At 36.0% G+C, this 25,051-nt stretch overlaps 1 protein-coding gene across 1 annotated transcript; it reads left to right on the forward strand.

Annotated features, from left to right (window-relative positions):
- On the forward strand, window positions 1-24,571 carry LOC126728837 (receptor-like protein kinase FERONIA). The gene is made up of 3 exons (XM_050434599.1): window positions 1-1,662; window positions 1,738-1,948; window positions 24,177-24,571. The coding sequence occupies exons 1-3, from the start codon at window positions 1-3 to the stop codon at window positions 24,233-24,235; spliced, it is 1,932 nt and encodes a 643-aa protein (XP_050290556.1). The 3' UTR covers window positions 24,236-24,571.
- Window positions 24,572-25,051: the final 480 nt, after the last annotated feature.

Consider the following 25,051-nt stretch of genomic DNA (forward strand, 5'->3'; position numbering starts at 1 on the left):
ATGAAGAGCCACCCTATGCTCACACCTATCTTATACCTCTGCTGCTTATTCTTCCTTCTTTCTTATTTAACAATTGCTACTTCTACACCTCTTTACAATCCTGTTGAAAATATTGTCGTTAACTGTGGCTCCGCTGGCAGCTTGAAGGGGGATGATGATCGTTACTGGATCGGAGACAAAGGTTCCAAGTTCGCTCCAATAGAAGAGCCTAATCACAAATCTAAAACCTCTGAAGCCCAAAGCCTAGTCTCGGTCGAGACTGTCCCCTACATGACTGCCCGTTTATCTTATTGGCAATTCACATACGTGTTTCCGGTCACTCCTGGCCCGAAATTCGTCCGGTTGTACTTCTACTCTGCGGTTTACTCAGGTTTTGAAAGTTCTAAGGACATTTTCACTGTCAAAGCAGGTTCGTTCACCTTACTTAGAAACTTCAGTGCTTCCATTTATACTGATTCATTGGACCGAAAGGATATTTACAAAGAGTTCTGCATCAGTGTTGATGAGAATAAAAAATTGTACTTAACCTTTATCCCTTTTACAAGTGCTTCTACGAATTACCATGCTTTCATCAATGGAATTGAGATAGTCTCCATGCCTTTGGACCTGTACTACAAGCCATTCGTTCCAGTTGTCGGCCAAACTTATTCGATCTACATAGACTACAGCAGGGCTCTCGAAATGGTTTATCGATTAAACGTGGGTGGAGGCGCGATACAAGCAGAGGAAGACACAGGCATGTTCAGAAAATGGTCAGAGGAGAGAGATTATTTGTTGTCTGGACGCTTTGGGCCTCACGATCCATCTTTGAAGCCAAAATACACAAAAATACCAAATTACACTGCACCTGATGCTGTCTATCAGTCTGCAATATCAATGGGTCCAGACAGTAACAAGAACAGGAAGTCTAATTTGACATGGGGCTTACCTGTTGATACAGGATTCAATTTTCTGGTGAGGCTCCATTTCTGCGAAATAGAGTCAGAGATACATGCCAGTGGGACAAGGGAATTCTGTATCTATATAGACGATCAGCTGGCTGAAGAAAGAGCAGATGTACTATTGTGGACTGACGACAACGATACGCCTTACTACAAGGACTACGTGGTGATGATAAAAAACAAGGGTAATGACACACATCTGCTTTCCATTGATCTACACTCTAGATTAGATGCTCAATTGATCGATGCCATTTTAAACGGCGTGGAAGTATTCAAATTGAGTGACTCAGACAACAATCTTGCCCGAGCCAATATTGCAGCTTCATTGCTTGATCAACAACCTGCTGGGGCAGCCAACGAGTCCAAGTCAAAGAAGACAACAATATTCATTGCCATTGGAAGTGTTTTGGGCTTATTAGTCGTGCTCACTCTAGTTTGTTGCATGGTTCTCTGTAAACTGAAGAAGACCAAGCACTATGGTTCTTGCCATCCACTAGCAAAGCGGTGGTGGTGGTCTAGGCCAGATCCCTACAAAAGAGAGTTCTCAAGGAGAGCAAGGAGATTATTAGGAAATGAGGAATCACATACACCTTTTCCTAGTGACAACCTGAACCAAGTCCAGGAGCTCCCACTATTCAATTTTGAGATGCTGGTGAGCGCAACAAACGACTTCCATCTATCTAACAAGCTTGGTCAAGGTGGATTTGGTCCCGTATACAAGGTAATGGCTGCTCTTCTAAAGTTTTATTTTCAAATACTATGAATATATAGTTAATGATTTGGGTTTTTTTTGTAGGGAAAACTATCAGATGGACAAGAAATTGCAGTGAAAAGACTTTCTAGAACCTCTGCCCAAGGGTTAAAAGAATTTATGAATGAGGTGGTAATAATTTCTAAACTCCAACATCGGAATCTTGTTAGGCTCCTTGGCTGCTGTGTTGAAGGAGAAGAAAGGATGTTGTTATATGAATACATGCCAAACAAAAGTCTTGATGCATTTCTCTTCGGTTAGTTAATTTTGATACCATTTTTTATTACAAAAATATTTTACTTCTTTTAATTTTGTGGACGTACTTCACTTGAAATAGTTTTCTGATGGCTTCCACCAAAAGAAATTTTGCAAAGTTCATGTTCATTCACCTTGTAGATTTAATCAGTACTTTTTTTCTCTATTTTTTCTTTTGTTTAAATTCATTAGATCCACACAAAGACTACTAGATTGGAAAAAACGCTTTAACATTATTGAAGGAATTGGTCGAGGTCTACTCTACCTTCATAGGGATTCTAGATTACGAATTATTCATAGAGATCTAAAGGCAAGTAACATCCTGTTGGATAAAGAGCTAAATCCAAAAATATCAGATTTTGGTATGGCCAGGATTTTTGGAAGTAATGAAGATCAGGCCAATACTAATAGGGTCGTTGGAACTTAGTAAGTAACTTTTGATTTGACCATTTCAATTAGATACTGATACTAATATTGTTGATGACAAGTTTTGGATGTATTTTTTGTTAAAATTTAGTGGCTATATGTCTCCTGAATATGCAATGGAAGGCCGATTTTCAGAGAAATCGGATGTCTTCAGCTTTGGAGTGTTGTTACTAGAGATAGTTAATGGAAGAAAAAACACTAGCTTTTATAATGATGAGCAGTCCCGAAACCTTTTAGGACTTGTAAGTCATTTCACTACCTCATTGTTTTTTTTTTTTAAATGTCCATTGCTTTTTGTTCTTTAATAAATTTTGGTATTGGTGGTGATAATTTCAGTCATGTTTTCACTTTTTTAGGCATGGAAATTGTGGAATGCAGACAACGCTATTGCATTAATAAACCCAATGATATATGAGCCCTGCTTTGAAATAGAGATTTTGAGATGCATACAAGTTGGGTTGTTGTGTGTGCAAGAATTTGCTCAAGATAGGCCAACTGTATCTGTTGTTATTTCTATGCTTAAAAGTGAGATTGGTAATCTACCTCCTCCAATGAAACCAGCATTCACTGAAAAGTTGATTGCATTAGATATAGATCCCTCTAAATGCTTCCAAACAAAATGCTCTGTTAACAATGTTACTGTTACAATGGTTCAAGGTCGATAGCTAGCATGTATTATTCACATAATCATGTTGTAGTTATTTATTCATTTTGAACACTTTTTAAAGAATCTTAAACTTTTGTTTGTATTTGTAAAGTTGTGATTTTCAATTACGTTTATTGGCATTAATTTCGTGTCAAATTTGATTGTAATTCTTCAATCATTTTCCTATATTTTTGTGGGATTCAATGTAATGGGTTCAGTGTGTGAAATTGGTGAAGAACTGTGAAGACTGAGCATCTCGCAACTTGGCTCACAACTAGCAAGCATAGACATGCAAACAGGAATGATCCAAACCTTTTTATGTGGGCCTTGGTGTATGGACGATGACAAAGACCATAGGGTCTAGATTGGGTCCTAACCATTAGGCCAAAATACAAGAAAGAAAGACAAAGCGACAAAACGGCTACAATAGCACATGGCATGACAATCATAGCCTAGGTCTAGGCACACAAACATGGCATGGAGTGCACAAGTGGATGGAAGATAGCATAAAGCATGTAGAGAACATAGATCCAAGCACATTGGCATGTGAAAACATAGATCTAGACATATAGGCATAGAAACATGCATGTAACATGTAGAAACTTAGCACATAAACATGGAAGAACATGAATCCAAGCATATAAGCATGTGAAGACAAGGATCTAACCATATAGCATGGAAATAAACACATAGACGCATAGACCCAAGCAAGGCATAACAATAGACATGACATCAAACATGTGAGCATGTAACCCTAATATCAACATAGAGCAAAAAGGGGCACAAAGCATAGGAAAACATGGCATAAGGTATAAAGCATGTAGATCTAAACATATGAGCATGTAAGGATGTAGATCTAAGCATGAAACATGGCAAAAAGCACAAAAATCAAGGAGATTTAGGCTAGAAACACAAATAGAGCAAGCAACATGCTAAAGAAAACAATAAATCATGTTATTCAACCAAAAATAGCAAGATAAATGCTAGAAAAAAAATTAGAAGGTTAGGAGTGTGGATGGTAGCTAGAAAGTTACATCCACACCCCAAAACCCCAAATCCAAGATGTAGAACCAAGGAGAAGAAGATTGGGTATAAGAACAATACCTTGCATTTTTGGTAAAGAAAGAAGAATCAAGAAACTTTAATGTGTTTTTTGTATTTGGAAGAGAGGAGAAGTGTGTAGAAAACGTCCAGGCAGAGAGTAGAAGGCCAAGGAGTCTCTTTTTATTTTTGGTCTCAAGGGTGCTTGGGGCCTTTTATAGCCTCGACACGCTTTTCGAGGCAAGGGCTACCACCTTCAAACTTCCTCGGATGGGTTTGATCTTGAAACCTCTGAAAATATCTCGACTTCCAATTTCTAAAAAGGTATGGCACTTGAAAATCCAACGGTCGGATCAAAAGTTATGGCTCTCGAAAGTTAGTGGTGCATCAATTAGTGTGTTATCTCAGTTTTCATGATATCTCGTTTGTTTTAACTCCAATTTCAACCCATGAATAGTTATCGGAATGAAAATTTGATAATCTTCTCAATGGCGTTGGTTCCAACCCGTTCTGACGGCCGGATCAAAATTAGGGTTTACGGGACCACCTAGAGTCAACTTACGGTTAAACTTGGTCAAACTTAGCCAAAGTGGCCAAAAATCTCCGAGAAGCTTAGGTTTGATGTAAAACTATGAAAAGTATTATTTTGTGTGGATTTTGACATTGTTTGACATTTGGTTAACCCTAGGGTGATTAGGGGCATTTTAGTCATTTTAGCTGAAAAATGCACTTTAGGTGCTTCTGTGTCGGAACAGGTTATGCCACGTCATTCTGGATGTTCTCGCAGCCCCATGGAGAGAAAATAATATTTTTGGATATTTCGAGGTCTAGCATGCAAATCGAGGGCAGACAAAATACGACATCAACAATAGTGTAAAATACAAAAACCTCCAAACTTTAGGGGTGTAGTTTACCCTATAAAAAATTTAAACTATTAGTTGGATTAGTGCCATATTATTCAAAATTTCCTCACACCAAAAATAAGAGATGTAACTAAATTGTAAGTTTTATAAACATGTTATCACATATATTTTAAATTTTACAAAATTTAAATCTACAATGCATAATGATATATATTTATTTTTTAAAAAATTGAGAGAATTATTATCCTAAATTCTAATTTGATAGTTATAATAATAAGGGGATGAAAGACTTGAATTTTGGTTCTCCTCGTAAAAGAGAGTATGCAATGTCACTAAACTACGAACTCTTGACGGCGGGCTGTAAACGAGTCGAGCTTTGCCAAGTAGTGCTTGTTTAGGCTTGGCTCATCAGTAAAAATCAAATGCTCAAGTTTGGCTCAAGACAAGCCTAAATACAATGTTTGAACTTGAGCTCATGGGAAAACCAAAAAGCTTAAGCTCAGCTTGGCTTGGCTTGATAAATTAATCAAGCCAAGCTCGAGCTTAATATCAAGCTCAAACTCGAGCTCAAGTCAAGCTTTTTTGCTTGGGATCTAACAAAATTGCATTATCAAGTGCTTACATCTACTCAAATCTCCAAGTAAACAAAAATAGGAAAATAATATACTCATTTCATGCTTCTAATTCCACCTGTGATTAGCAATTGCTCAAATTAAATATGATTTTGCAATATCAAACAAACTACAATGCAAAAAAACTATTTTTAAACATGGAAATTTACCTAAGTTAAGAGAAGGCTGTGAATGTCTTGGAAGTACAGAGCGAAGATGGTAGTGAAGCCAAATACTGCGCTAGATCTAGAGCTATTGTTGGAGCTCTTCGCATACCCACTAGAACCCTTAGATTACATGGTGATTCGGTGAACACCGGACTCTAAATCCTCTTTGCTAGGATCAAACTCATCCAAATCTAGGACTTATTCATTTGCTGTAAAGAGATATAAGGCAGATTTGGTGGAATTTATTGACCTCACGAGAGAGAGAGAGAGAGAGAGAGAGAGAGAGAGAGAGAGAGATGATTAGTTCCTACTTCTTTCAGTTCTTTGTGAAAAATTGGGGAAAGAAAGAAACTGATTGTAACACCCCGACCCAACTTTATAATTAAACTATGTGTTTGAATGGTTAATTATTATTTTAAGCTATTTTCCTTTTTATAATTAATAGAAGAGTATTTAATAAGCATATTATTTTATAATACCTTTGAATAAGAATTGTAAAAATTATAAATAATTGAATGGCTATCGGCATTTTAAATATATACTAAGTATGTACAAAATTATATTAAGTGGTTTGAGTTATTAGATACATAGTTGGTGTTTTAATTAAGCATGATGCATGAGATGTTATAGTGGAAATTCCACCCACATGCAACTAATTGAAATCCAACACATGTAAAGCCAAAGAACCATGCATGTTGATAAGCCCCAAAGACCAAGACTTGGCCATGCAATGAACAAGTTTCACCTCACCTCTTCTTTGACTTTCTCAAGCAACTAGAGCATCCAAGAAGCTCCTTACCTCTCCATTTCCCATGGGTCCATGCAAAATCTGAATTCTCACCTCTAACTTTACTTTCTTTTTTCTTAAGGAAAGAGCTAGGAAGCTCTCTTAAGTCCTCTTTGTCAAACCCAAGGGTCCACACATTAAAAGAAAGACAAGACTCATCTCATTTCTTATTCACATTTTCTCAAAGAAACTAGAACAATCAAGAAACTCCCTCTCTCTCATGCCTACGGGTCCAACACTAAAAAAAGAAAGGAAACTCTCTCAAGCTCTCTACCTCTCATACTTTTGGGTCTAGCCACTAAAAAAGGAAAATCCTTTCATGCAAGAGAGATTTTATTCCTATTTTCCCCTCAAGAACCATAAACTTGGTTAGGGTTTTAACTACTCTCATCTTAGAATCCATGATTTCCTAAAGAAATTTTAGTAATGGTATTTGTGGTTCATAAAATTAGGAAATTATGAACTTGTAAATTTATATATATATGCTGTTTTAAGAAGCTTTGAAATTGTGTTGGTGATTTGTTGAAGGTTGATTAGAGTTTTTACTAATTAATGATTTTATATTATTAAGGAAGTAAGAAAAAGTTAGGATGAGTACTTTTGATGTTACTGTTGGGATTTTTGTTGTATGTAATTTTGCTATAAATGGTTAAATGATTGTATGTAAGTGTTTTCTAACATGTCTAATGAGTCTATAAAAATTCTCATATGATAATAAGACTATTTGCAATCATTTACAAGAAAATGTTTCAGAGCTGCCTCTGTAACAGATTCTGTGTTTAGGCATGATAAATTATATATTAAATTGTATACAGTGAATTTGGATGCTAGGGATATTTCCTATGAAGTCTAAGACACATATGGTTGTAATGAAAGTGGTCTCACAGCATTTGGATTAATATAAAAATAATGGTTTAATTTCTAAGTTGCATGAAATTCTGTCAGGACAGATTTGAGCACGTTATGATGATTTGACTCCGATCTGATATGGTATTTACTAGATATCCAGAGGAGTTGCTCTGTAAAATTGCATGAAAATTGGATGTGTTTAGATAGCCCATTTGTATTTTACAAATGAGGCATATGCTGTTGAAATGAGTAGTACACAGTAAATGCTAACTCTGACTTTGTGGATTTAATTCTAAAATTAGGGTGAATGTTTTGAGCTATAATTTAATATGCTTATCTTTTGGTATGTCTAGATCATAGATTAATTTTGTATAACTTGGTTTGAGGTTTAGTACTCAAAGGAGGGGTTCTAAACCATGCAACGGTTGTATTTATGAAGCTATTTTGTCCGACGTGTTGTATATTACCATATGAATGCATATAGTTACATGACCATGCTTAAAGGATTTTATATTTATGCATGCATTATTGCTCTAACCTCAAAGCACCTTTTGAAATAAAGTTAGCTCTTCTAGAAATATGAGATTAGTGTGAGAATGTTGGTTTCTCTATGGTTTAGTACATCATGTTGTCTAATGAATGTATTTTGTGTTTGTGGGAACCTCATTGAGGTGGGATTAGGACTTTCTTGATTTTAAGAGATAGGCTTTGAGATGAATGTGTAAGTTTATGATAATGAATAATTGATAGTAAGTAATAAGTTTTGATATTTGGTTTAGGTGTTACCAGTTCTCTAGGTCTAAGCTCCTTCGACTATAGGCTCTTGGTTCCTCTGCTTTCAGGTAAGTGATAAGTTATATGAGCATTTGGTAAGTCATGAGGTTATTTTAAAGTGTATTATGCATTAAAAGGTTTTTTATTAGAGATATGACATGTAATCATATTTTAGACAAAGATATGTTCGTGAACTTTCGAAAGCTTATGTATATGATTTAAGTATATTGATGCTATTACTAATATCACGAACATAATATTTAATAATGAAGTGGATATGCTACTATTATAAAATAATTATGTAAAAGCATAGTTATTAGAAAAATATAGCTTTCGGGTTATTCTATTATTATGTTTTGAACTCAGCCAGTAAGGGTTAATTACTGGCTTTCCATGGAAAATGTTATCTATTTGGCCATTTAAAGTAGAGGAAATGAGGTTGCCCGTAACTCTAATCTGAACAAAGCCTTCTCCCCAATGTGTACGGATGGCAGGGAGGGACAAAACCTTGAGGGATGTGCCATCAGGCCTCCCAAAAAGGATAATATCATGCACATGAGGGCACCCAAATGTGATGAGGCCTTCTCTGTACAGACTTATCAGATATGGACTAATCAATAAATTATTAATGAACAGTTATATTATGTTATTAATAATGAGAGAATGATTTTATTTAAATGCATTATGAAAAGTTAAAAGCTCTCATGAAAAGAAGTTTATGATGAAAAGAAAAGCTATTCTTTAAAGATAAGAGTTTCTGAAGTTTTGTTACGCTTAAAAGATAAAACTTCTGTTGAAAGTACAAGTTTATGTTAAAAAGTTATAAGATATCTGTTCTTTATGAAACGTTAAGTTTTATGACTATGAAAGTTATAATATTTTACGAAAAGAAGTTTATAAAGAAAGTTTTCTTATTCGGCAAGATGTTTCTAGTTTAAGACAAAGTTACCAATTATCTAATTTAAGTTAAAATGATTATTTTGTAATGAGAATGCATATATATATTGATTTTAAACAATTGATATTATATTTGGTGACTTTGTAAGAAATGAAAGAAATTAAATCCGAAAGGTTTTGGTAATATTATTCTGATAAGGAAAGGGAGAACAATTATTTTCCTATGAAAAGCGTATAAGTTAATATTATGAATAGTATAAAACACTATGGATGAAAAGATGTTCTCCTATTCAAATATTCATAGAATGAAATGATTTGATTTACATGCATCCTTATTAAATTCTCATGTATCTTACCTTTATTGAGCTGTGTAGCTCACCCCTTCCACTCTTTCAGTCAACAGGTTTTATTTTGGAGCAGGGGGAGCTTTAGTCGAGTTTTGGAAAGAGCTGGTTTTAGTTTTATGTGTATAGATCCTAAATTAGCAATTTGATGTTTAGATTTGTAGAATGGTGTATTTTAGGATCTAATGAAAGTGGTGTACCTTAAAGTATTAAGAGATGTATTATGTGAAAGTGTTGATATTGAATAATTGGTGGATTATGTTATTCTTGAGTACAGTGTAGATGCTCTAAATATCAAGTAAAAAGAAAAAAAAAAGTTATATAAAAAAGTAAAGAAACAAGAATGAAAAGAAAGAGGGAAGTTTTTGTTAAAAGTTTTAGTTGGTTCTTATTAATACCAAGTTTAGGCTTGATATTAGCATGCATGTCGGTCATGGTCACAAATCCGGATATCGGGTTTGGGGTGTGATACTGATGGTAAAAGAGAGAAAGATTGAGGCTTCTCAAAGAAGTTTCGGTCTTTCCAAGAGAGCCTAAGAGTTTTAGGTTGCAGAAGATAGACATTGTGTGACAGCCAAAAGTGAGAATCTCAATTTGAATAGAACTGAATTGTTTTTTGTTTTGTTGAATAATAGAACTAAATTGTGAAGTTTGGGCAAAGAGAAGAAACTAAATTAAGGAACTAGAGAATTGCATGTGAAGTTATAGTCTATTTAGAAAATTAGATGGGAAATGATACTTAGTAAATGACTAACATTGTAACACGAAAAGGAATAGGAAAAGACTATAGAAGGACACCTAAGATAGTGAAGTCCATGTGTCCAAGCTATGCGTGAAGTACTACTGTACTAGAAGTGAAAACTGAAAAGTCTAGAAAAAGTGTGAAGTACTAGAAATGAAAAGTCTAGAAAAATGCTTATTAAATTTGTATTTGTGAATTACGAAGTCTCAAGCCTAGAAAGACTTAGGGCTTATTTGGTAAAAGCATTTAAATATAATTTTTTGTTTTGTAATCCATAAAATGGTGAATCCCACATTTGAATTTATTGTTTGACTAATATTTTTTAAATATAGTTTTTAAAAAACTGTATCTTATTTCCCTAGTTTAGAACAGGATTTTGAAAACGGCTAAAAGGGTGCTTTTAGGATACAAAAAATCTTTTTAATGACGACATAGTTGTAAATAAATTGAAAACAGTGGACCTCACATATTTGTCCAAATTCGTTTATCTTTTAAATTAAGGAGCTTATTTTTATTACAAAATGAATTCTCACACTTTAAATTTGAAACTTATCATTAAAAAAAAAGTTCATGATGAACTCTATTCCCTTATCATTATCCACAAAAAAGTAATCTACAGATTCTACATATTACTTTTTATAAATATTCTTTTTAAAAAAGAAATCTCAAAAATAGAAATGGTTTCCCAAACAATTATTTTTTGTTTTTAGAATTTAGATTTTTTTTTTTTTTTTTTTAAAAGTGAGAGCCAAACACATATAATATAAAAATTATTATCTGAAAACTATTTTCAAGTTCAATTTTTTGGATTTTTTTTTTTTTAATATTGTTTTGAAAACAAAAGCAAAAACCCTCCTACCAATTAGGCCCTTATATATTTGTAACTGAATGGGAAAGGCTTACTAGTTATTAAGTACTCCTAACATATAGTATTTTATAAATTTTTGGGTGGGGGAAAAGCCATTCGTGGGCCACTTGGATTAAAAAATATATGTAACTTAAGTCTAGAAATGTTCCCTAGTCTTTTTTTTTTTGGCTAATAATGTCCCCTAGTCAGTTTAGAGTGAAGGTTAAAAACAATTAGAGGGAAGAAAAAAAAATTAAGATAATGAATAATGGTAAGTGGTTTTTGTGTGGGGCATTTCATTATTAAAATATGTGTAATGTCATGATAATCAGTTTATTTAGTAAATATATATCAAGCATTTTTTCAAGCTACGCACGAGCTTAAGCTTGACTTGTTTTGTATCGAACGCTATTGTTCACGAGCTTGTTCATGAACAAACTTTTTTCCTTGGACTTGGCTTGTTTATCAAAAAAGCCGAAAACTATAGCTCAAGCTTAGCTTATTTATAAACAAACATGAATAAGTTTTTTATCGAGTCAAGCCCAAGTTATTCATGATTGGCTTGGTTTGTTTATAGCCCTACTTGACGCCTACATTTATGGATTAACTATGCATTTTTTATTGTCCTCATGTTGTTTTTATAAGTTTAGGAAAATAATAATAATAACCTCTTAGTTTGCTATTAGTGATGAATTCAATCTATATTTTTTAATAATTTTTTATTTATTTTAAAACTTCTATTTTATAAACCATGACAATTTAAATACTTCGTACATATCTTTTAAAAATTATAATAACATAATGAGAGAGAAAGAACCATTGCATGGGACTTATGCCTATGTGATAGGAAGATAATATACTTTCAGAATATCTTATAAATGTTCCCTAGTCTTTTTTTTTTTTTTTTTTTTTTTTTGAGCTTATACTCCTTTCTTCCTGTTATGCACTCACCTTTTTATTATTATTATTTTTTAACTGTAAGTATATCGCTCAAGGTGGACAATGTAAAAAAAAAAATGGTGGACAATGTATGTGAATGAGTAGTGGAGGAGGGAGGGAGATCATTTGGTAGTGGCAACACTGAAATGGAAGATTGTAATAGGAAGAGAGCTGTATATCTTCTGGCATTCTCAGTGATGCTGATTCTCAACGCATACTATTGTCATGCTTCCGCTGTCCAAGTTAGAGGCAACACCACTTTGACGTGCAATATTGAGGATGAATGGTACCCGTACGGAAGACGCATGGTTGCTAGTGGTAACGTAGAGAAAAGCAATATTGCTACCAGTCTAGTCTTTAATTGCGGCAGAAAAAATGATCATAATGGTTATTGCTACAAAGGTTGTATTAAACTCAGTCCTTACGACCGCCACTGCGGCCACTAGAAATCTTGAATCGTTCCAGTGTGTCCCCTTGGGGCTGTCCACTTGTTCTATTATATCCATTCTCATATTAGAATTATTATTCAATAACGATTCCCTCCTTGTTGTAAAGGGTAAACAAATATCTGAATCTGTGTTTTATATACGTACTGTATATGCATGTATTAGAGAATTAATGTATTTTTTGTTGGAAAACAAACAATTCCTAATTTTCATCGTCATAGTAACTTCAACTTGAGCAGGAAGTCAGTTGTAAACCTCATACGACGGCCTGTCCTCTCATCTCTCTCTCTATTCTTTTTTTATTTTTTATTATTAACATAAGGTGTTAAAGGCCACAGAAGAAGCAGAGTTGTAGAAAGATTACTTTTTGGGTAACAATTAATGTATAATCCACACATATTAGAAGCAATGCGAGATAGATGGGAAAATGGTGTTTTCCCCACCAATAAGTCGCATCTAGCAATGATTTCTATCCCAACAATCGAAGGGCAATCATCTTTCTCATTTGATTTCTTCTTTTGGGATTTTTTTTTTTTTTTTTTTTTTTTTTTTTTTTTGGTTGTTTTGGATTTTGGGTTTTATTTCGATGGGTTTGGGTAGCTAGTGACCACAACACAAACGGTGGCTCCCAAGTATTTTCCAGATTCTTGCAGCGGCTCCGACATCTTCCTAGGTGGCGTCTATGGTAGGTTGGAGGCTCGATTGGTTTGGTTTGTTTGAAAAAAAGGGGTTTTGATACTTGTATTAACAAAAGAACTGAGTTTGATGGTCATAACCAGTAACCACCACATGAAAGCTGCTGCGGCATCATCTTCGATGGCATCTTTGCATGGTTGGAGGTAGTGGTATTTATGTTTTAATTTTATCGGAGTTGATTTTTTGAAACAGAGAGACATTGAGAAAGTATATGGTGCTGGACTCTATACGTTACTTTGTGAAATTTTGTAAAACTCAAAGACATGATAATTTTATCAAATTTGGACTCATTCAATATCACAATGGGAAGGTCAAAACTCAAGAAAATAATTCATTCAATTTTAATTAGTCTCACTCCGCTTGGTCCAATATAATTTGAAAACTGTAAATTTTATTAATAATCAATTAAATGAAAAACTCCTAATTTTTAACTAAATAAAAAAATAAAAAAGCAATTTTTTCTCCTATCTCTAGATTTCTCTTTCACGTTAGTTTTCCTTCCTTTTTATTTTTTTAATGATTGAACGTTTTCAACTTTATTAATTAACAAAATCATTTTTTCCCTTTTTTTAACCGATTAGATTTACCATTTCGCCCCTAAAAAATTGCTTTTAATTTGCCAACCACGTTTTCCACTTATACAATTACTAAACTCCTTTTTTTTTTTTTTTTTTTTTTTTTTTACAACAAATTGTAAACCAAGTTCATTGCGAAATACATTTTTCATTAGTTCTTTTTCAGTTTCTTCGCAGTTCGCCCTTTCTCCACTAGCCACTATTGATATATACTAATATTGAGGGGCTAAGTATTTATATTGGATAAATGGTGAATTTGTTACAAAATGTCTTATAATTTTTTTTTAATTGAACTCAAATGTCCAATCAAACACTATAAATATGTCAAAATTTAAGATCTTTTGGGACCAAAGCTATAATTTAAATTTATATATATCCTATCACAATCATACTAATTAAAGATTCTAGTGCCATCTGTAGGGGCCTTTTTGGCAGGATTGGGCTGCCTCCTGCGGTAATGAGCTGGGCTGCCTCCTGCGGTGATAGGCCATAGTATTTCTGAGTAAGGGAGCTGGGGCCGGTCTAATTGTAACTCAACTTGGGCCGGTTTGTGCACAAACTTATGCCGTGTCTGCCAGGAGCAAATTTACGGCAAGCAGAACTGTAGCAGACGAGTTATGGCAGGCTGAACTGTTGCAAACGAGTTATGGCAGGCTGAACTATCGCAGACAAGTTATGGCAGGCAGATATAATAATAACTAAAACAGAGCACTTTGACTTATTTAAATAAACGGTTATGTGTTCCCTGCTACTAAAGCATGATTACAATCACAATGATATCAATCACAGAGAAAAAATGAAGAGAATAATACTGGCTAATTTAAATGGGCATAAATTAAGTTTTTTAAAACTGTCTGCCGCAGCAAAGCCAAAGAGGAAAGAACGCCTCTTCTTAACGCAAATAACCCTCCCAGGAAAAGGATCCTGCCGTGGGGATTATGGCTTTGAGGGAGTCGGACCTGAATGGTTGCTATTCCAAAAGAAAGATGGTCATTGTTTACGTTTTCTGAAGAAGATAAGATTTGAAGGGGGAGAGAGAGAAACTGATCTATGGGTGCATACCCTCTTTGAAATAGCTCCCTTTTTTTTTAGTTTTCCTTTCTTTTCTTCCTATTTTCTTTCTTAACTTTTTTCTTTTCTCTCTTGCTCTGTTTCTTCCTTTCACTCCGAAAGTGTACTCTGTTTTCGATCCCTCTCTACAGGGCACGGCAAGGGTCCTTTTATAGCGCCTCCTGTGGCTAGTGTTTTACCGTCCTGCCCCTTAACCACCTTTGTCTGGTCTGGATGTACTTGCCGACCACCAGGATTGTGTGACATCCACCCTCGCCAGACAGAGGCGGGTTTGTTTTGTTCCTCTGTATACTGCGACATTTCTTCCTGCCACGGTATTTAATGCTTTCTCTCTCCACTCTCAAAGCATGCACCCAACGGTTCCCTCTCAAATTGCCTCTTTTGGGTGGTCTATCATCCCAACAAGACGTACCTCCCAAAAGAGGCTTGGGCAGGAGCCGTGAATAGATCTTTTCCCCTCTCCCCACCACCAAACCACACCCCCTTTACCTCTTACCTCTAGCTCATGGCCCCACCATGTCCTATATTGGCTGGGTACAGGCTGGTGGTGCCTGAGCCTTGCGCATGCTTCCTTTTCAAATTTGTCCAAGAGTCTGCCTGCTGCTCATGTGTCTACCGCGACCTGGAGACTCTCCGTCTGCGTTTCCTGGCCTTTCATGTAGGTTTTCCTTTGGTTTTTTCGCTCTATTCAGGAGTTGGGCCTCGTATGATAATGGGCTTTACATTTCTTAGGCCCACTTTTGGTTTTCATTACTGCCTGCCATGTTGAATCATTATTCCTGCCGTAATAACTTAATCCTGCTCGACCTCTTTTTTGGGCAAGCCGTTTATCCCTTTCCTCAGTGGCCTATCACAGGCACTATTTCGCTTTTACTCATGGGCTCCTATGTCCCTTTGGACTTTTCCTTTGGGCATCCATGGCCCAATTGCTTTCTTTGGGCTTCCTCGGCCTGTTTGCTAATTCCACACTCCCATGGGCTTTTTACTAACTTCATTGGGCTTCCCCGGCCCAATAACCTTATCCTTATCTTTGGGGTTTATGAGCCTGCCATAAACCCCTTACTCTCTTAGTTTACACTGCCTTGGGCCTGCGGCGACCCTTTCTCACTTTTCTAACTCATACTCTGCCCATGGGATGCTATTTCTTTCTTTCCTGGCTTCTTTGAGTCCGCTTGCCTTTTCAAGACCCATTTATATATTTGTTGGGCCAGTGACCCATTATTCCTGCCGCTTGGGCCTAATGGGCTTTTTTGCTACTTATCTTGTCAATTCTTTGTGTCCCTCATCATTGGGCTCTCCTGTCTGCTGGGCTTCCACAGATGGCCCTCAACACCATCTAGATTGCTTAACAGCTTTATGAAGATCCTATGCTATGATTCAGAATTTTAACAATTCATGCTATCAAGTAGTATTAGAACCTATAATGATGAAACAATCAAAGAAACAAATAATGAATAATCACCATCATCCACTGCAATGACAAACACTTTTTTCTTTTCTTTCCTTCTTCTTCTTCTTATTCTTTTTATTTTTAGGGGAGCAGTAAACTTCAATACATTATTGAATTTGATCTTGATTGTATGGGTCCATAGTTATTGCAAGGCCGGTCGGCCCCCACCATCCATTACCAACTCACTAAATGCTCTTAAATGATTGGGCCCCTTCTGCTTGTACATATATATATATATATATATATATATATATATATATATATATATATGTATGTATATTCTTTTCTTTTTGCAAATATTTATCTAAGGGTGGCTAGAGTTTGGGCATTGAGTATATACATTATTAGCCTAAAAAACGACATATATATCCTGAATTTACCAATTTCGCAGAAACAAAATGAAGTAGACACTCCCTCTAGAATTTGACTGAGTCCAAAAGCAAGCATGGGTCCCGCTAATTATGGCTGTGTTTGTTTTGGCTGAAAACGGTTTCAGGAAATGATTTTACACCCCTCTAGGCTGTTTGGTAAGCACTGAAAATTCGGTCAAACGGAAATCAATTTCCGCGTTGACCATAAAATACCCCTCTAGGCCTGTAAAACCAATGCAGGTTTTATTTTACCGTAAAAGCAATTACACCCCTCACACACTCTGCTTCTCACAAGCACTACACTCCCAAGCTCAGTTCACAAGCTCCACAGAGCAAGACAGCACTGAACGCACTACACACCCTCAAATCAATTTCTGCTTCTCACACGCACTACACTCACACACTTTGCTTCTCACACGCACCCACAGTCCAATGATCCAGTCCTCCAGTCTGACGATCCAGTCCGACGATCCAGTCCTCCAGTCTAACGACCCACAGTCCACCGATCTACCCACGGTGAGTTTCTGAACACTATTTGAACAAATCAACCTTCAACACTCACCATTTCCGTCCGATCCACCCTCCATTTCATCCGATCCACCCTCCATTGATATCTCGGGTCCGATATATATATATATATATATATATATATATATATATATATATATATTTATTTATTTATTTATTTAAATCCATATTTATTTATTATTTTTTTTAAATACATATTTTTTTATTTTTTTATAATTATCCATTTTTTATTTATTAATTATTGATTTAAGAAAGTAACTTTTGTTGGTGTTACAATTATACAGAAATATATGTGCATAAATGTTGATATAAATTTTGTGTTGTGTTGGTTGATATCAATGTGAATTCTGTGTTGATATAAATTTTGTGTTCTGTTGGTTGCTGTGTTGATATAAATTTTGTGTTGTGTTGGTTGATATCAATGTGAATGCTGTGTTGATATAAATTTTGTGTTGTGTTGGTTGAATGTATTTGGCACCTTGTGAATACTGTGGACACATTGCCACAGTGGTTGTCTTTTCCCTTGATCTTGAACTGGGCTTGTTATAACATTTATGACTGTATATACTGATTGTGTTAGAGATCATGGTTGTTGTGTTGGTATATGATTGTGCTCTGCTGTTTTTTGTTTGTGGCTGTTTTTATATATTGTGTAATCAATAGCATGCTTGTTTACGTACCTTTTAAACCACAGTACTGAGTTTGTTAATTTTTAGATGAAGAAAAAAATCAAAGCCGCAATTCTTGCCTCAGTTGCATCTGTCCTCCTTGTGGGGGTTGCATTGTTAAGGAAATTGCGACGTAGACGACTGCCTAGGGCGCCTTATGTTAATCATGCAGCCGAAAGAGAGCATTACATAAATAGTGTTTTGCATGGAAGTGAGAGACATTGTGTGAATCAAATTAGGATGAAACCTATAGCTTTCCACCACTTATGTCACATCCTCACTGAGGGGGAGCACGTATGCCCAACTGTTCACATGTCTGTTACGGAGCAAGTGCTAATTTTCTGTCACATTATTGGTCATAATGTGAGATTTCGTGTAATTGGTAGTCGGTTCCATAGATCGACTGAGACTGTTCATAGATACTTCAAGGTCGTCCTTAGGGGGGGTCCTAAAATTATATAGAGCTCTAATAAGACTGCCTAGCGAAGATACACCCCCAGAGATAAGGAATAGTAAAAGGTTCTACCCATATTTTAAGGTAAATATTGCGACTTGTGTATTTTTGTAAATTGTGAAGATTTGTGTAATTTTAAACCATTATGTCTGTCGAAAATTAGGACTGTGTTAGAGCAATTGATGGTACACATATTCGTGCATCTGTGCCACCTGAAATACAAGGAAGGTTTCGTGGTTGCAAAGATGGAACCACGCAAAATGTGTTAGCTGCCATTAGTTTTGACTTAAAGTTCACTTATGTATTGACTGGATGGGAAGGCAGTACACATGATTCACATGTGTTAAATGATGATTTTGCTAGGCCAGGGGGATTTTCAATTCCCGAAGGTATTATGGGATTACTTCACCTTTTTGGTTTGTTAGTTTAATAAATATTGAGTGTTTTCCTAAGCATAGTAGTGATTTGGTTTTATTTTTGAATATATGTAGGTAAATATTATTTTGGTGATGCTGGGTATGGTAATAAAAATGGAATTTTGTCACCTTATCAGAGTGTGCGATATCACTTGAAAGAGTTTAGTGATCGTCATCCTGAGAATGAGCAAGAATTGTACAACCTCCAACACTCTTCATTGAGAACTACCATTAAGCGAGGGTTTGGAGTGTTGAAGAAACGTTTTCGAGTGTTGGATGCAGAACCATTTTGATCTTTTGAAACCCAAGTGAAAGTAGTGTTAGCATGTTGTGTGATTCATAATCACATTATGGGGGTTGAACCAAATGACCATCTTATGGCGGCTGCAATGAACCAAGTAGAGTCTAGTGGCCCCCAACAAGAAACACAGTCACGTCGGGATTCCATTGAAGACAGTAGAGTGTGGAATGCTAAGAGAGATCAGATATGCCAAGTTATGTGGTCTGATTATACCAGGAGTGGAGAGTAGTACTTTATTTAGATTTCTATGATTGTAATATGTGCTGTATTTTTTTTTCTGTAAGGATAATGTATTTACTATTGACTTCTGGTGGTGTAAGGAAAAAGAATTTTCAGCATGTCTTTGTTATTTCCAGCATTACATTGTTATTTCCAGTGTTAGCATGTTTTATTCTGTTGTGCACATCTATAAGCGTGGTTGTATGTGTGTTTGATTTGTTGTTCATATTCCGAGCGTAATTACTAAATGCTACTCTCATTTTTAAATGCTACTCTCACTATACAATTTTCATATGTAGTAATGTCGAAGGGAAAAGAGAAAACCAGCGGCACTAAGCAGTTTAGGTGGCTGCCCCCTATGCACACGACTCTGCTTAAGCTACTTGCCGAGAAGGCTGCAAAGGGCAACAAGCCTTCTAGCACCTTCAAGGCTGGCTCCTTTGCTTTTGTAGCGAAGGAAATATCTGCGCAATTTGGGGTCGAGTGTCACCCCTCTTATGTAGAGAATCAGTTACGGACTTTGAGGACTATGTGGACCACTATTCAAACCATTAGGAAGAAGAGTGGTTTCGGTTGGGACGATAACCTAAAAATGATAACATGCGATGCCAAGACATATCAAGAAGAAGTCATGGTATGGCTTCCAACTATATTTTCTTAATATAAATGATAATACATGTTTTTTGCATTTATAATCTATGAATTGAGAACAAGACAAAACTGCTCAAGTACCCTATTTATATGAAATTTATAGTGTCATTCTTTTTAGGATTCCGTTGCTTTTACAAATTTTCAAACATAACTTTCATGTGCGGATCTATTATAAAATCTGGTCTTAAATATTATGGGATTTGTATTTTCTGTTGTACTTATCTTCAAAATCATGGGTTATGTCTCCTGTTCTCTAACAGATTTTTTTGTTTATCATTGACCTAAATCATCTAATGGCATCTATATTGAATTGAATATTGAATTTATGAGTGAAGTGATTATTGCATTGTTATTATACGTTCTTTTCTCCCTTACAGGCGCATCATAAGCATGTGGACTTTTTGAACAAAAAGATTGAGATGTATGATGAATTGGCTATTGTAGTGGGGAAGGATACAGCCACGGGTAGCTTTTCTAAGTCGTATGTGGATATTGAGAATGAGCCAGACAATGGGGACAGTATTGAGTTTGTGACGGACAATGGGGAGGAAGGTGTGGTGGACAAAGGGAAGAATGCGGTAGAGTCATCCACCACTGGGTCGAGAATTTCAAAGTCCCGCAAAAGAGGGCGTGCACCTCCCTCTGATGATAGTGTGCTGACTGATCTGTCTGATCAGCTGAAGGAAATTGATGTGGCTTTGAAAGAAATCAACCGGGAGCCTGTTGATTACACAGGTCTTTACTCTGAGGTCATGGCTATGGTGGTAGATGGGTATAGCGAAGATATGCTCGCTGGAGCCTTTGACCATCTTTGTGAAAATAAAAAGGCAGCACGGGGATTCCTAGCCAAGAATGCTAAGCTGAGAAAGCTGTGGATGGATAGTTTTTTGTTCACACAGCTCTGACTTGTCTGTTTAATGATAACATGTGACGGTAGCTTTAGGGATTAACTTTTGTTGTAGTACTAGTATTCACCTACCATTGTATTATATATGTAGACTTTTGTATTATTGGGACGATACAATTGCCCAAATTATGTATTTGTACTGTTCAGATATTACGTGTAGGTATCATTTTTGTACACCATGGAGATGTAATGTCAATGGTGAAAGATTGATGTGGTTGTTTTGATATAAATATTATGGGTATATTCGGATGATTATTCTTGATGTTGAAGTGGATGATTATTTCAATGTTGAAGTGGATGATTATTTTTGTACTATTACAGGTTTGTCTAGGCAATGCATAGGTTCTGAATTGGCATTTTGTATTTTTCGTAAAATGATCCACAAACCAAACATGGGAATTGATTTTCCGTAAAACTAATTTCATTTTCCGTAAAATGTTTGAATGAACCAAACATGGGAAATGATTTTCCGTAAAACGACTTCTATTTTCCGTAAAATGTTTGAACGAACCAAACATGGGAATTAATTTTCCGTAAAACGATTTCCGAGACAGCCAAACAGCTTGAATACATTTTCCTTTACGGGAAAACAATTTCCCCTGAAATGATTTTATGCCCGGAAAAGCATTTCCATTGAACCAAACACAGCCTAAGAACTGAGCAAGGAAAATGTGGAAGCACCATTTCTGTACGTCCCTTACAAACCAACAAAACACTCGGGTAGATTAGCATGATCCAAGTCATTCAATAATTTTTCTCAAAATACTTTGGTATATCTGGAACAGAAAGTACCCTTTCCTCCTCTCTAATTTGTTACAGACACTTACCTCTTGCACTCATGAAGAGCCACCCTATACTCACACCTATTTTATTCATCTTATTCTTCCTTCTTTCCTATTTAACAATTGCTACTTCTACACCTATTTACAACCCTGTTGAAAATATTGTCGTTAATTGTGGCTCCACTGGCAGCTTGAAGGGGAATGATGACCGTGACTGGATCGGAGACAAAGGCTCCAAGTTCGCTCCAACAGAAGAGCCTAATCACAAATCTAAAACCTCTGAAGCCCAAAGCCAAGTCTCTGTCAAGACTGTCCCCTACATGACTACCCGTTTATCTTATTGGCAATTCACATACGTGTTTCCGGCCACTCTTGGCTCGAAATTTGTCCGGTTGTTCTTCTAATCCGAGGTTTACTCAGGTTTTGAAAGTTCTAAGGACTTTTTCACTGTCAAAGCAGATTCGTTCACCTTACTTAGAAACTTCAGTGCTTCCACTTATACTAATTTATCGGACCAAAAGAAGGTTTATAAAGAGTTCTGCATCAGTGTTGATAAGAATTGAGAATTGAACTTAACCTTCATCCCTTTCACAAGTACTTCTATGAATTACCTTGCTTTCATCAATGGAATTGGGATAGTCTCCATGCCTATGGACCTGTACTACAAGCCACAAGGTGTCATTAAAGGTGAAGAATTTGTCCCAGTTTACGTTGGCCAACCTACTCCGATCTACATAGACAACAGCATGGCTCTCGAAATGGTTTATCAATTAAACGTGGGTGGAGGTGCGATACAAGCAAAGGAAGACACAGGCATGTTCAGAGAATGGTCAGGGGATGGAGAATATTTGTTGTCTGGAGGCTTTGTGCCTCGTGATCCATCTTTGAAGCCAAAATACACAAAATTACCAAATTACACTGCACCTGATGCTGTCTATCAGTCTGCAATATCAATAGGTCCAGACATAACCAAGAACATGCAGTCTAATTTGACATGGGGCTTACTTGTTGATACAGGATTCAATTTTCTGGTGAGGCTCTATTTCTGCAAAATGGAGTCTGAGATACATGCCAGTGGGACAAGGGAATTCTATATCTATACTATTGTGGACTGACGACAACGATACGCCTTACTACAAGAAGGACTATGTGGTGATGAAAAAAAAAAGGGTAATGACGCACATCTGCTTTCCATTGATCTACACTCTAGATTAGATGTTGATTTGATCGATGCCATTTTAAAAGGTGTGGAAGTATTCAAATTGAGTGACTCAGACAACAATCTTGCCATTGCTGCTCCATTGCTTGATCAACAACAACCTGTTGGGGCAGCCAACGAGTCCAAGTCAAAGAAGACAACAACATTAATTGCCATTGGAAGTGTTTTAGGCCTATTGGTCGTGCTCACTCTAGTTTGTTGCATGGTTCTCTGTATACTAAAGAAGACCAAGCACTATGGTTCTTACCATCCACTAGCAAAGTGGTGGTGGTGGTCTAGGCCAAATCCCTACAAAAGAGAGTTCTCAAGGAGAGCAAGGAGAGTAATAGGAAATGAGGAATCACATACACTTTTTCCTAGTGACAACCTGAACCAAGTCCAGGAGCTCCCACTATTCAATTTTGAGATGCTGGTGAGCGCAACAAACGACTTCCATCTATCTAACAAGCTTGGTCAAGGTGGATCTGGTCCCGTATACAAGGTAATGGTTGCTCTTCTAAAGTTTTATTTTCAAATACTATGAATATATAGTTAATGATTTGGGTTTTTTTGTAGGGAGAACTGTCAAATGGACAAGAAATTGTAGTGAAAAGACTTTCCAGAACCTCCACCCAAGCGTTAAAAGAATTTATGAATGAGGTGGTAGTAATTTCTAAACTCCAACATCGGAATCTTGTTAGGCTCCTTGGCTGCTATGTTGAAGGAGAAGAAAGGATGTTGTTATATGAATACATGCCAAACAAAAGTCTTGATGCATTTCTCTTCGGTTAGTTAATTTTGATGCCATTTTTTATTACAAAAATATTTTACTTCTTTTAATTTTATGGACGTACTTCACTTGAAATAGTTTTCTGATGACTTCCACCAAAAGAAATTTTGCAAAGTTCATGTTCATTCACCTTGTAGATTTAATCAGCACTTTCTTTCTCTGTTTTTTCTTTTGTTTAAATTCATTAGATCCACACAAAGAAAGACTACTAGATTGGAAAAAACGCTTTAACATTATTGAAGGAATTGGTCAAGGTCTACTCTACCTTCATAGGGATTCTAGATTATGGATTATTCACAGAGATCTAAAGGTAAGTAACATCCTGTTGGATAAAGAGCTAAATCCAAAAATATCAGATTTTGGTATGGCCAGGATTTCTGGAAATAATGAAGACCAAGCCAATACTAATAGGGTCGTTGGAACTTAGTAACTTTTCATTTGACCATTTCAATTAGATACTGATACTAATATTGTTGGTGACAAGTTTTGGATGTATTTTTTTTAAAATTTAGTGACTATATGTCTCCTGAATATGCAATGGATCGCCGATTTTCAGAGAAATCGAATGTCTTCAGCTTTGGAGTGTTGTTACTAGAGATAGTTAATGGAAGAAGAAACACTAGCTTTTATAATGATGAGCAGTCCCAAAGCCTTTTAGGACTTGTAAGTTATTTCACTGCCTCATTGTTTTTTTTAAATGTCCATTGCTTTTTGTTCTTTAATAATTTCTGATATTGGTGGTGATAATTTCAGTCATGTTTTCACTTTTCCAGGCATGGAAATTGTGGAATGCAGACAACGCTATAGCATTAATAAACCCAATGATATATGAGCCCTGCTTTGAAATAGAGATTTTGAGATGCATACAAGTTGGGTTGTTGTGTGTGCAAGAATTTGCTCAAGATAGGCCAACTGTATCTATTGTTGTTTCCATGCTTAAAAGTGAGATTGGTAATCTGCCTCCTCCGACGAAACCAGCATTCATTGAAAAGTTGATTGCATTAGATACAAATCCCTCTAAATGCTTCCAAACAAAATGCTCTGTTAACAATGTTACTGTTACAATGGTTCAAGGTCGATAGTTGGCATGTATTATTCACATAATCATGTTGTAGTTATTTATTCATTTTGAACACTTTTTTAAGAATCTTAAACTTTTGTTTGTATTTGTAAAGTTGTGATTTTCAATTACGTTCATTGGCATTAATTCCGTGTCAAATTTGATTGTAATTCTTCAATCATTTCCTTATATTTTTGTGGGATTTAATGTAATAGGTTCAGTGTGTGAAATTGGTGAAGAACTGTTAAGACTGAGCATCTCGCAACTTGGCTCACAACTAGCAAGCATAGACATGCAAATAGGAATGATCCAAACCCCTTTATGTGGGCCTTGGTGTATGGACGATGACAAAGACCATAGAGTCTAGATCGGGTCCTAACCATTAGGCCAAAACACAAGAAAGAAAGACAAAGCGACAAAAGGGCTACAATAGCACATGGCATGACAATCATAGCTTAGGTCTAGGCACACAAACATGGCATGGAGCGCACAAGCGTATGGAAGATAGCATAAAGCATGTAGAGAACATAGATCCAAGCACATAGGCATGTGAAAACATAGATCTAGACATATAGGCATAGAGACATG

The sequence above is a fragment of the Quercus robur genome, chromosome 5 (genome assembly GCF_932294415.1).
Source record: "Quercus robur chromosome 5, dhQueRobu3.1, whole genome shotgun sequence".
Lineage (NCBI taxonomy): Eukaryota > Viridiplantae > Streptophyta > Magnoliopsida > Fagales > Fagaceae > Quercus > Quercus robur.